At 44.8% G+C, this 14,158-nt stretch overlaps 1 protein-coding gene across 1 annotated transcript in view; it reads right to left on the bottom strand.

Annotated features, from left to right (window-relative positions):
• Positions 1 to 7,958, bottom strand: part of MTMR12 (myotubularin related protein 12) — a 71,287-nt gene extending 63,329 nt beyond the window's left edge. The window contains exon 1 of the mRNA XM_032337681.1: positions 7,700 to 7,958. Within this exon, the coding sequence (XP_032193572.1) occupies positions 7,700 to 7,780 (81 nt within the window). The 5' untranslated portion in view covers positions 7,781 to 7,958. The remainder of the gene's footprint in view (positions 1 to 7,699) is intronic.
• Positions 7,959 to 14,158: the final 6,200 nt, after the last annotated feature.

Raw genomic sequence — 14,158 nt, 5'->3', positions numbered from 1 at the left:
TTAAGTAAATCATTGAGCAGACATGCTAAATGGACAAAATCTGGCCTACAATAGAGTCATTAGAAATGAAGGGCGGAGCACCCGGGTGGCTCAGTTGGTTAAGCGGCTGCCTTCGGCTTGGGTCATGATTCCAGGGTCCTGGGATCGAGCCACACATCGGGCTCCCTGCTCAGCAGAGAGCCTGCTTCTCTCTCTCCCCCTCTCCCTGCTGCTCTGCTTACTTGTGCTCTCTCTCTCTCTAGCTCTCTGTCAAATAAACAAATAAAATATATTAAAAAAAAAAAAAAAAGAAAGAAAGAAAGAAATGAGGGGCAATGGGGGCACCTAACTGGCTCAGTCAGGAGAGCCAGAACTCTCATCTTAGGGCTGCGCGTTCAAGCCCCATGTTGGGGACAGAGGTTACTTAAAAGGGAAAAAAAAAAAAAAAAAAAAGGAAATGAGGGAAGAGGGAAAACGGGTCCACAGAATGAAACTAGCAAAATGTCAAAGGCCAAATATTAACAATGAAAAAAGTCAACAAGTAAGTGCTCTCATTAGGTTGGAATTTTAAGTATAATCAAATCATTCTCAAATGTATAAAGGAACAAAGAAAAGAGGAAAAGAAACTTTTAGAGATAGTGAAAAATACTCTAAGAAAGAGTTACCACACAGTGAACTTTCCGGTCAGGATACCATGGCAACAACCCCAACAACTAAATATATCACTTTCATTGGTACCTTGGCTGGGAAAGATTTCTGTATTCTAAGATTAATGATTAAGCACTTTCTGAAGCCATCCAAATGGCCCTGACCCACAACTTCTGAACAATCACAGTAGCCCACATCTACTGAAGCCCAACCATGCGCCGAATACTCTAAGGATTCGCATAATCACATTTAATGTGCACACCAGTTCATACCTACCTATCAGATGGTATTATTCCTCTCCTTTTCCAGGAAGAAACACAACCAAGGCTTAAAGGACTGGCCTCAGTCCTTTTTGCTCTCCTGGAGTTTGCTCTCCCTTGAGTTGCACCCTGGAGGCAAGTAGAGGACACTACGGAAAGGAGGAGGCCCTGTGGTCCTTCCAGCTCTTGGGCAGCTTCACTCCATTTCAGAGCCCCTCTCCATTTTTACCTCCCCTCCTCATTCTCCCAAAGCAACAGAAGATGAGAGATTATAAGAATTATTCCAGGAGTGCCTGGGTGGCTCACTCGCTAAACGGCTGCCTTTGGCTCAGGTCATTATCCCAGGGTCCTGGGATGGAGCCTGGCGTCCAACTCCCTGCTCAGTGGGAAGCCTGCTTCTCCCTCTCCCTGCTTGTGTTCCCTCTCTCGCTGTCTCTCTGTCAAATAAAGAAATAAAATCTTTAAAAAAAAAAAAAGGAATTATAGTTCAATGCTACCTCCCAACCTCTCTCAAGAGGTTTATTTTATTTTTTATTTTTTAAGATTTTACTTATTTGACAGAAAGAGAGAGAGAGAGAGCACAAGTTGGCAGAGTGGCAGGCAGAGGGAGATGAGAAACGGGCTGCACGGCCTGGGATCATGACCTGAGCGGAAGGCAGATGCCCAGCCAACTGAGCCACCCAAGAACCCCTCAAGAGGTTTATTTTAAATGATTCATTAAACTGCAAACCCACTGTTTGGGTCAGAAGTCACAAGGGTAACGCAGGAGACACTAAGGGTGGTTTCCTGCTAGGAAAACAACTCAAGGTGCACGCTCTACCGGGAGGGGTCGGCAGTACTACCTTCAAAGCTGACAACCACATTCAGGTTACACATCTTCACAGATATTATGCTTGAAACCATAAGGTACACCCACGGACAAAGCAAGAACATACTAAACAGTGTAACTAACTGCTTTGGTTAAGGTAGCATAGCAAGAACATACTAAACAGTGTAACTAACTGCTTTGGTTAAGGTAGCATAACTGACGGTAATTTTATTTTTCTAACTTCTGATGTTTAAAACTTTGCTATATTGTCTTTTTTTAATATTGTCTTTATCATAAAAATAAATATACATCTTTTAAGGTGATTAAAATGAAGGTTTGGGGGCACCTGGGTGGCAGAGCCGGGTGGGCATCCAACTGCTGGTTTCAGCTTGGGCTGGGATCTTGGGGTAGTGGGATCCAGCCCCATATCAGGCTCCACACTCAGCGAGGAGTTGGCTTGGGTTTTTCTCTCTCCCTCTGCCCCTCCCTGCCTACGCAGGCACATGCACAAGCATGCGCATGTGCTCTCTCTCTAAAATAAATAAATTAAAAAAGAAAAAAAAAAAGCTTTGGTTGGAGCACCTGGGTTGCTCAGCTGGTTAAGCAACCCACTCAATTTTGGCTCAGGTCATGATCTCAGGGTCATGAGATCAAGCTGCACCATGCATGGAGCCTGCTTGGGATTCTCTCTCTCTCTGCCCCTCACCCTCACCCCCACCCCCAAACATAAGGAAAATTAAAAAAAAAAAAAAATTAAAAGCTTGAGCCTCTGAAAAATCAAATTCTCACTAAGGAACACTGTCACAAAAGATAGTTTAATGTGGAAGTCTTCCAAGAATATCAAACATCCTGTTAAAGATGTTCTGAGAAAAATCTAGAACTTTAAATTTTAAGTATGGGTTGTCCTCAGCCTAAGCTATTGATGGCAGCCCTGGTTTTAACATCAGAGGGAAGTAGGGTGCAGAAGAGCATCGGGTTCTAAGACCGAGGGTGCCTGTATGGCAGCTGCTTGATCAGGCTGCAGGAAGTGTCTCTTGACATAGCCTCATGACATCTTCTGATGCTCCATCTGCAGAAGTTGAGTGGTACTGGAGAGGATCCAGGGAGATGCCGCAGGAAGCACATGCAGGAGAGAAAAAGAGGAAGCTTTGGAGAGATCATCAGGCTAAAGCCACAGCTAAGAAAGTGATCATTTTAGGAAGAACTTTTGATGTCCTTTTTTTTTCGTTTTTTGATGTCCTTTTAAATCGCTGTCAATGACCTCTGAGCTCCAGGAGAAAACTCTTCCATCAGAAAAATTAGTTTGGAGCGGAAAAAAGTTAGAGTCTTTAAAAAAGTGATGGATCTAGAGTTTGCTTTTAAAGGCATTTTTTATTGCTAGGTCTGAGCAAAGAAGTCTGTTTTAGGACAAAGCAACGCCTTCTAGTCACGGATCCATCTAAGTCATCAAAGTCAGTGATCCAACATAGTAGTGTTCCACCAAAAAACAATCTCAATCATTTCATCTGCTCTGTAGCCCCAGCATCTAGAATAGTGCCTGGTACCAGCAGGTGCTAAGTAAATATCTGCTGAATGAATTAGCTGTATCTCCAAGGGGCCCTGTATTCGCTCACAGTCACCTGCTGGAGAAGCTAACAGGAACCAAGAAGGAAACTGCCACTAGAGACCATGAATGAGAAAGCACTTTAGTGTGTAAATGCCGGTCAGGACTACAGGCATGTTTCACTAATATTAGTTTCACTAATATTACCGCATTCATAAGTTCAAGGAGAGAAGAACAGCCCTGGAGTAAGACTGTGCGAGTTTAAATTCTGGCACCACCTCTTGTCAGCTGTGACCCCGAGCAAGGTACTACACTGGGTCTCTCCACATCTAAACACACAAAAGGAAGTAACAGTATCCACTGCATATGAGAGTTGAAAGGATAAAATGAGATAACACAATTCCTGGAACACAGAAGTGCCTAATAAATATTAGTAATTATTCACTGTATTATTTTGATATAACCCCCCAGCTATTATCTCTTGGAAAAACACAAAATCAGAGATCAGTTCACTTCTCTCCATGAAAAGATAGGGCCATAAATGAAGATGAGGCAATCAAATACATTCTTTTCCCTGAGGGATAAATGAAAAGAAAAAATAAGCTCTTAAATCTGGATTTTTTTACCCTTCCTCAATCTTGGTTTCTTTTTTTTTTTTTTTTTAAGATTTTATTTATTGATTGATCGAGACACAAAAAGAGAGGGAACACAAGCAGGAGGAAAGGGAGAAGCAGGCTTCCCGCGGAGCAGGGAGTCCGATGTGGGGCTCAACCCCAGAATCCTGGGAGCAGGTCCTGAGCTGAAGACAGACACTCAACAACTGAATCACCCGGGCACCCCAACAATCTTCGTTTCTTTTCTTGCTTTTTCTTCTCACATATACAAAGAATCCGTTTCCCAAGCTCCTGTGGGCCTGTCTGAGCCACAGACAGTGCTAGCTCCGGAGACAGTTCTTATCTCTGGACTGCAATACTCCTGTGGCGCTGGGTAGGACACTTAACCTTGCAGGGCCTCATTTCCATATCTGTATTACAGTGGAAGAGTACAGTGGTGAAGTAGATTATCTTTAAATTCTCTCCCAAATTTAAAAATCTACAAATAGGGGATGCCCGGCTGGCTCAGTTGGTAAAATATGCAACTCTTGACCTCGAGCTTGAACCCCATGATAAATGATGATAAATAAACTTAAAAAAAAATCACAGAGCATCTGGGTGGCTCAGCCAGTTAAGCGTCTGACTCTTGATTTCAGCTCAGATCATGATCTCAGGGTCAGGAGATCAAGCCCCAGGTCGAGCTCCACACTGGGTGTGCCGCCTGCTTGAGACTCTCTCTCCCTCTGCCCATCCCCCAACCCTCTCATGTGCATGCATACATTCTCTCTCTCAAAATAAATAAAACCCTTAAAAAAAAAAAATCACACTGCTTTTTTTGGTTCTTTGTGCCACCTAATGTCTCCCCATCACAGTGGGTGTTTCTGTTGTGGAAAACAGGTATAAGTTAAAATGAAATTATAGGCTAACAACAGATGTGGAAAGACATTTACAATACAAATTTCTGCTGAAAAGGCAGATTACAAAATAATATGATTTGCAATATTAAACCTATTTTACAAAAACATATGCATACACCTACACACATATCTGACAGGATATACTCTGAGTTACTTACAATTTTTCTTTAAAAAATTCTTTGCAAATCTATATTTTCTTATTTTTCTACAATGAACACTTACAGCTTCTGAAATAATAATTCAAACAAGTGTTTTATTTAGCAAAAAAAATGGATCTATCTTCCAAACTCTAATCTAATGCCTCCCTGAAGGGGAGCTCAGCACCTAGCGTTCCCTTGCATAGATGCACAATGTCCTTTGCACTGCTTGTCTGGGACTAAGCTGGGATGGTGATGCTGAGATGTTTCTAGAGGTAGTAAGAGATGGCTGGTACCACCAAGAAAGACCCAGCTCTCTCCCTCCCATTCACCTCGATTTCCAGAGCCACTGGCTTCCGCCTTACAAGCTCTACTGATTTGTAACCCTCTGGTTAGAGTTCAGAAAACATGTCCAAAGGCCCTAAACTACAGTTCAGGATTTTAATGTGCACATTCACTGACACAGGATCAATGACAGATGTCAATCCTCTCTAATCACAGAGAAAAAATAAGTCATTGTCTTTAAAAGCATCCTCTTCCAACTACTTTACCCAGTAAAGCACTACTGTTTCTAACACAAAGTGCTGACTCTTGACAGACTCGGGTGTACTTAAGAAAACCACTGTTGAGCCTTCCAAGATCTGATCAGCCAAGAACAAGCTGATCACCAGGCACAGGTATCCCTGTATCGTAAGGTGTGAAGACTGTTCTGGCAGCTCAGTGATGTACCAGCAGAAAGGCACCCGAGAAACCTTCGATTTTCCGGCTAACAAAAGCAAACCACATGCAGAGAAGTGACAAGAAGACATACACCAAACGCAGTAAAGATGAAAACAATATGAAGGAAAGGAGTAGAAACATGACAGTCCAGAGAAGTGTTCTGAGGAACTCCTCCTACTGAGTGAGCCAAGAAGTTGTCAGACTCCGTATTCTCAGAGGTACATAAGCTACACCTCAAACGTGTTCACATGGAAGTTTCCAAAGGCTACACATTAAAAAACAAACTGCTTTCTCACCCCGCTCATACCCTTATCTTTTAAGAACTATAAGCAATTTAGGTCAGAGCCCTTCCCTCAGTTCAAAATATTTTTAGAGACAGATTACAACAAAGAAACATAGTGCCTACATAGCACTATTTCACTGCAAGAAAACAAAACTGCCAACTATAAGGATGCGAAAAATGTGACCCTTTTGGGACTGAACCGCTCCCCTTCCCTAATTATCCCTCAAAGGAAATATATCAGGCACTGTGGGCAAAGAGGAAAAACATGCCTAATTACAACATGTGCACTTGGTGGATGAAAAATTTGAACATTCTTGAACTCTGGCCACATTTCAGAAGACTTTCCATTTGTAGTTTAATCTCCCTGAACAGGAAAGGTTAAAGATCAGTTGTACTTCAGCAAGGGCTCAATCAAAAAAGACACAGAGACACCGACATTACTAACCCACAAGACAAGGGAAGCCTGTTGAAAATTCAAGATGACCCTGCCTCCTTATCAAGGATCTAAGGAGGAAGTGGTTTTTATTTTCAAATTAGGACTAAAAATAAAACCCATTACAGGAGTATTCTCAACTAGTGAAAACACACACACTGTGAACTTGAAGATGCGTGTATGAAGGCTTCAAGCCTCAGGTGGTCTTAGAGAAACAGTCCCTGATCAAGACTGGGAAGGCAGCTGAAGACATGAGTTCGACAGTGTTCCTGCACATTGCTGCTTAAACTACTGGGGAGAGGAGCCGGAAAAACCTTCAGGAATCCAAAATAAGAATGCACCTCATTAGGCATCTGGATTGGGAACTATTGCTCAAGAAGTCCTCACGATGGCCTACAAGCTCTAACCTCTCCAACCTGGTTTCCGACGACTCTTGCCCTCACCTACTAGGCTTCTTCCTTCATGTTCTTCCAACACTCCAGACTTCCCTCCACCAGCACTACTCTTTCCTCAGACCCCAAACATCCTTCGGGTCTGCTCAAGCGCCACTGTGCCAAGGAGGAAAACGGTGCCTTTCCTTTTCCCCTGATATTTAGCACCTTCTAATATAACCATGTCATTTACTTATGTTTATTTTACTTATTGTCTACTCCTTTCTCCCTCAAATACGCGCCAGGGGAGCAGAGATCTCTTGTTTTGTTCACTGATGTATATCCCAAGAGTTCAGAACAATGTAGGAGCTCAAAAAAATATTTTATGAATGAATGAACTTGACCGTAAAACCCCAGGAGGAAGGCAAGAGGCGGTGAAATGAAAGGGGGAAGAAATGACAGAGGGGAATTCACAAGGGAGAGAGCCGCACTGCTTGCTGATGGGAGGCGGGAGGCAGTACACGGTATCCCGCCAGCGGCATCAAACGGCCCCTTTACAAGCACGCAGCTGAGACAGGCGAGCTCTGAAGACTGAACTGAGAAATTCCAAGGGCAGGGCAGACCCACCCAGGCGGCGGGCTCTAGGCAGGTCCCCACGGGGGCCCGGAGCACGCAGCCCTTCCGCTCCCGCGGTGCCCGGGACCCCAGCTCCACGCCAAGGCAGGCAGGGGCGGCCCGGGCCGCAGCACCTACCCGGCTTGGGCCCCTTCATCTGGCCGCCGGCGACGGGGCCCGACTCTCGGGCACCTGCCTGCCCGCGCCGGAGGTCCCCATCTCAGCCCGCGCGAGATCCCAACGCGTCCCCCGAGGGCTTCACCCCGCCCGGCTTCCTTCCCGCACACGCACAGGAAGCGCCCGCGGCCCTCCCCGCAGCGGGGAGGGGGCTCCCGGCGCCCCTCGCCCCGGCAGCTCCAGCCCGACGCCCCGCCCGCGCGGCGCCCCCTCACCTCAGGGCGCACGTACGACACGAAAGAGGGCTTGGGCGCCTTGGTGCCGCCGCCACCGCCGACTACCCCTTTCCCCAGCATACCGCCGCCCTAGGAAGCAGCGACGCGAGGGAGCAGAGGCGGCCGCTCGGGATCGGCAGCGGCGGCGGCCACCAGCACTGGCGGCTGGGGCTCCGCCCATCCCCAGGGCCGCTGCGGCCGCGGCGACGCCCGCATCCGGCTCCGCCGCTGACACCGCTCGCCCCGCCCACTCCGCGCGCGGGCCCAGGGAGTCGGGAGCCCGTGGCCTGAGGCCACGCCCCCTCCGCTCGCGACCGGCATCCGATGGGCAGAGATTCGTCTTCGGGGATAGGCTCCGCTCCGGCAAAGCCCGCCTCATGCGTCCTCTGATTGGGCAGAAGGCGCTGCCGGCCTAGCCCCACGCCAAGCTACTTCTTGAATGAACCTGGAGAGATGTTTCCTCTGGCCAATCCAGAGAGTGTTCTTTCCGGACTCTCCGGCGATTGGAGAGCAAGAATGTCGCTGTCGTCCAACGATCCTACGGTCACCAAGTTGTGAGGTTCCTTGCTTGTGTGGTTCTCTAACCTTGCTTGCCTTTTTGGTTTAAAACTTTTGAAAAGTGTGGTGTATTGGAACCCGCTGTATGAGTTCCAGATCCACACTGATGACCTCCAGGTTTATTACTTTAAATGTAGGCAAAGATGAGACAAATCATTGTTAACAGACGCTTAGGAATAAGTTTGAATGATCATAAAAGGCCTGTCGACCTCATTTTCCCGCTGTTTTTTCGTTTCTTTGTGTTATAACAGAATAGCAAAAGCCCTTGAGAGACTTACTTTATCCACTTTCTTAAGTTATTGATAAAATCCTCATTTTTAGCGAAAGTTGCAAAGAAAATTCATTTTAATTTCATATTTGGTGCCAAGCATTGTGTTAGACACAAGTGAGTCAGACAGGACCCGCTCTCAAGAAAGTGAGTCTAGTGTTAAAGACGGATAAATACATGCAGTTCATTTTTTCGGTGTCAAGCACTGCGACTAATGCTTTCTACCCTCCTCGTCTCCATGAGCGTCCTTCCCAAAGCCCTCCACATAAACATACAATCTAAGTGAAAACGAATGTGCTTACTTTTGCAGTTTCAAGACAAGTCCTGTAGCCGCCTTTCCAGTTCGGTTGCCCTCGTCAAGCCTATCAGTATGGCGGGCCTGGACCCCCAGTAGAGTAGAATTATCCTGGTTTTCAGGTGAGACCATAGATGCAAGGAATTCAGCAGGGCCTCACAACTAGTCACTGAGGGAGCTAGGATTCCAACCCAGGTTTGTGGGATTCCAAAGCCCCAGTTCTTAACTTTGTGATTATGCAAATTAGGAAGGAGCACAAAAAGCGGTCAATTCTATTTGAGAAGGCCAAGTCGGGCTCCATAAAGAAAGACACTCTTCAGGGAGGTGTTGAGGAACGAAGTTATTTGTTCAGACTAAAATATCACTCTCTTTCACAGCAGCTATTACTTTCAAAGTGAAATGACAGGAGAAATTTTTACTTTCTTACTTTTCAAAGGACTTTGAATTTCTATAGTTTTCTTCCAGAGTATGTTAGTTTGGGTACCTATAGCCAGGGTTGGCTTTTTGGACATGCAACTAGTGCAGTCACACAGGGCTGGCACTTAGAAGTATTTGGGGTTTAATGCTCTGCAGTTGCAACCTTGAATTTCTTAATCATTTCATCTTGAATTTATGTTTTTTTTTAAAGATTTTATTTATTTATTTGAGAGAGAATGAGTGAGAGAGAGCATGAGAGAGGAGAAGGTCAGAGGGAGAAGCAGACTCCGCAAGGAGCTGGGAGCCCGATGTGGGACTCGATCCTGGAAGTCGGGGATCATGACCTGAGCCGAAGGCAGTCGCTCAACCAACGGAGTCACCCAGGGGCCCTTGAATTTATGTTTTTTAAGTGAAATTTGTTGGGCCAATGGAGCAAGCCCAGGGGTCTTAGGGCCTCATTTCCTACACAGTTCTGCCTCCCATCTTCTCCCCCACTTCTTCCCTGGTGCTCATTCCCCGGCACCTTGCCAGTCCCCCAAACCAATCCCATGACTGCTGCCCACTCTGTTGGGGCAGCAACCTCACTGCGAGGAAGGAGTGAGAAGGGAATCTTGCACTCCACCACAGCCATCCACCTCTCACCCCCATGGGTGCCTGGACACTGACTAGGAGATGATTAGGGTCAGACACAGCCCCTGACCCCACCTCTTCCTATGTCCCTGGGTGAGGTATATGGCCATCCTTGCTGGAGACTGGAAGTGCCATGGCTACTAGTGGGAATCTCTTGCCTATCTCCATGCAGTACCAAATGTGGCCAGGCACAGCAGTTCTAATTCCTTGGAGGTCGCTCATGCACTGTGGGAATAGTAGTTGACTTCCCTGTCCCTGGCCAGAACCCCACATTTCCATTTGACATTGAGCTCTGTAAGTTATGTAGCTGGCCCTGCCCATGCCCTTTATGATCTCTGTGTTTGAGCAAGGTATTTGTTTCAGTGCCTCTGTTTCTACATAGGGTGATGACAATGGCAGTGATAATTATCTCAAGGGTGTTGGGGATTGTTCTGAAGCGTGAAGATGATCCAGGTGATGGCCCAGTAAGCAACAAGAACTGAAAAGGTGACAGCTGTCTTGGTACAATCCTACCAAGCAGGACATGATTTAGCCTCTCTCCCCCACCCCAGACTGTAGAAGGAGAAGCAAAGTGACTTCTCCCAATAACCAACTGTGGGACTTTGTATAACAAAGAGGTTTTGCTTTTTGCTTGTTTGTTTTTGTTTTTAATTTCTAGTCCAGTCCTGGGACTAGAAATAACAGTTTTTATTTTTAATCAACTACATGAAATTTCCCACTCTTCAAGCCATCCCATGTTATGATAATTACTTTATCCTACTCCTCAGCATCCATTTATAGTCAAATTGGTTTGCAGTGTGATAATTCTGGACACTGGACACAACCACTGCATTCATACACCCTCAGGAAACCAGCCAATACAGCAAGCAAGGAAAGGTTTTAGAGAGTGGAAAGGCTGGCTGCCTCCAGAGACACTTTAGACTCAATGATGAAAACCCACACTTTTTTTTTTTTTTTTTTGAGTAGGATCTACGCCCAATATGGAGTTTGAACTCACGGCCCTGAGATGAAGAGTCACATGCTCCACTGACTGAGCCAGCCACGTGCCTCATAAACAACAACAACAACAGAAAATAGGCTTTCTTTAAGAAGCAGTAAGAAAATAGATAGAGAAATATATAGAGTAAGAAAATACACAGAGAATATAAACTACCATCTGTTTCCATCTTGCTCTTAAGGTTTTCCAGCTATCAGCATATTTTTTCTTAATCTTTAGGGTGTGGGTCAGATCTCCTTGGGAGAGCCTCTCCCAACTGATTGAAAAATTCCTGTCATGCTGAGGTCAAATAATTCTCCATCTATTAATAAACACAGATGGAAGCCCTTAGACATTGAAATATTTTAATTTACACACAGTAGTTAAAGTCACTCTTTTGTCCTAATGCTGCCCTAAGCTTACTTGGAGAATTATAAATAAGAACAAATCTTAGCTCACATAGAAACAAGTGCCCGACCAAAGGCAGTGCTTCCCACAGACAAGTGAAACCTACAGCGTACTCTGAAAAAGAGGGTTGCCTCTGGTGGATGGCTGGGCCTAGCCTAGCCACATTTGCATTTCCTCTTCTTTGGAGTCACTGGAAGCAGCCTGTCCGTGAGTCTTACTCATCTTTATCTTGTGCGGGTGCACAGTAGGAATTCACTTAATATTGCCACCTAGATGAGTGAAATGTAATCAGATGAAAAGCATCCCAGCCAGCAATTGATTATTAGGTGGGGGGGGGGGAGCAAGAGTTCAACTATGTATCATATTTTATATATTATGTTATATTGCATATATATAATATCCAAGGACTAAGAGGCACGTGTTATTGAATGGCCACTTGCCCAACTTCAGTTTTAGCAAATGGTCTGGATCTGAAGATTTACCCTCTTCTTTCGCCTAAAATAGAAAATTCCTTAGCCTCTTGCCGCAGTCAGGGCTCTTTCAACCTTCCTGTGAGGTTGGTGAGTAACAGAGCTGGATCAAGAAGCATTTGGATCATTCTCAATCTTGTGGCACTACAATATGAGGGCCTGCTAGGGAGACTCAGAAATTGTAAACAAGGATGTTCTGGTAATTTCTTCCCCCACAAAACACACAACTTAAGATGGTCACGTGGTAGGGGTTCTTGGTGAGCCTACTCTATGATCTGATTCTCATCAGAACACAAGTTCATGGCCTGATTGGTTTTTAATTAATAAGGATTTAGTAATGGCTCATTCTGACTTGTCTCCCAGCCTCTCCCAATAAGACTGGAAGTTAAAAAAAAAAAAAAAAGGTTGGGGGGGTGGCACCTGGGGGGCTCAGTCAGTTAAGCGACAGGCTCTTGATCTCAGCTCAGTCTTGATCTCAAGGTCATGAGTTCACTCCCAGCATTGGGCTCCATTCTCCTGGTAGAGCCAGATAAGTAAATAAATAAATAAATAAGATCAGAAGTTCCCTAGGGCATGCATAGTTTCCTTTATAACTAGCATTTAACCATGAATTGGATGCTACAATATTAAGTAAGACTTTAGTGAGGAGGGGAGAAACAAAGATTCTCACCCATTAAGGGGTGGGGGGAGGATGGGGGTAAATTGATGGAGCAATAAGGACGGCAACTTTGCAATATCCATCAAAAACTGTATCAATAATTTCACTTCTGAAACATACAGTTTCATACATACATTTCTATATGCAACCTATAGATACATCCATACATGTGTGAAATGCCATATGCCCAAGCCTACTCATTGTAGCAACTTTGTAACAGTGGAAGTTTGGAAAAGTCTAAAGGTTCATCAGCAGGGATAGGTTGAATAAATTAAGGCACAGCCATAGAGTGGGATACTATGGAACTGTAAAAAAGAATGAAAAAGTTTTTAAGTGGAGGCTATAAAATTTTGTAAATATTCTGGGGTTAGGTGCTTGGTTTCAAGCACCTGGCTCCAGCAATTCATAGGTGTGTGACTTTCAATTAGGCATTTATCTGCTTAGGTCTCAATTTTCTTGCCTATAAAATGAGGGTCATGGAGGAGGCTGGCTGGCTCAGTCTGGATAGCATGAGACTCTTGATCTCAGGGTCATGCATTTGAGCCCCACATTGGGTGTAGAGATTACTAAATAAACTTTTTTAAAAAAAGATTTTATTTATTTATTTGACACAGAGAGAGATCACAAGTAGGCAGAGAGGCAGGCAGAGGGTGGGGGGAAGCAAGCTCCCTCCCAAGCAGAGAGCTCAGTGTGGGGCTCGATCCCAGGACCCTGAGATCATGACCTGAGCCGAAGGCAGAAGCTTAACCCACTGAGCCACCCAGGCGCCCACTAAATAAATAAACTTTAAAAATATTTAAACTGAGGGTTATGAGGATTATGATGGCATCTACCTCCTAGGATTGTTGTGAGGATTAAATAAATTAATGAATACACAGTTATTACATTGTTACATGTTGTTACATAGTCCGTGATCAAAGCAAGGGGCAAAACAGTAGACAGAATAGGCTACCATTTGTGTACAAAAGTAGAAATAAATACTGTATATACCTATGTCCTTGCATTTAGATAGAAATAAAAGGAACTATGACATCAATTGTTTTTAGAAGGGGAACGTGGTATTTGGAAGAAAGATTGAAAGAAGAGTTTTCACTGTATACTCTTACAAAATGATTTATTTATTTTAGAGAGAAAGAAAGCATGAGCAGGGGGAGGGGCAGAGTGGGGAGGGAGAGAGAGAGAAGCCTCAAGCAGACTCCCCGTAAGTGTGGAGCCCCACTCAGTTGGGGTTCAACTCAAGGGGCTCAGTTGGGACCCTGAGATCATGACCTGAGCCGAAATCAAGAGTCAGTTACTTAACCAGCTGAGCTACCCAGTTGCCCCTCACTGTGTTCTTTTATACATCTGGATTTTAAACCATCAGTGTTATTATCTAGCTCAACACCAAATTAATTTAAAAATTACACACAGGGGCGCCTGGGTGGCTCAGTGGGTTAAGCCGCTGCCTTCGGCTCAGGTCATGATCTCAGGGTCCTGGGATCGAGTCCCGCATCGGGCTCTCTGCTCAGTGGGGAGCCTGCTTCCCTCTGTCTCTCTTTGCCTGCCTCTCCATCTACTTGTGATTTCTCTCTGTCAAATAAATAAATAAATAAAATCTTTAAAAAAAAATTACACACAAACTCACACACAGAATTATCTCCTATAGGTTTTTTAGATTGGGGTGAAAGTGACATGACCTGAAATTAGCCATTTTAAAGTGAACAATTAAAATATATTTGATTTTAATTTAAAAGCAAGAGCCTTTTATATGACAGTATAACTTTATGTCTCTGCTTGTCT

The sequence above is a fragment of the Mustela erminea genome, chromosome 3, assembly GCF_009829155.1.
Source record: "Mustela erminea isolate mMusErm1 chromosome 3, mMusErm1.Pri, whole genome shotgun sequence".
In the NCBI taxonomy this organism is placed as follows: Eukaryota; Metazoa; Chordata; class Mammalia; order Carnivora; family Mustelidae; genus Mustela; species Mustela erminea.
This window is presented reverse-complemented; position numbering and strand designations above follow the sequence as displayed.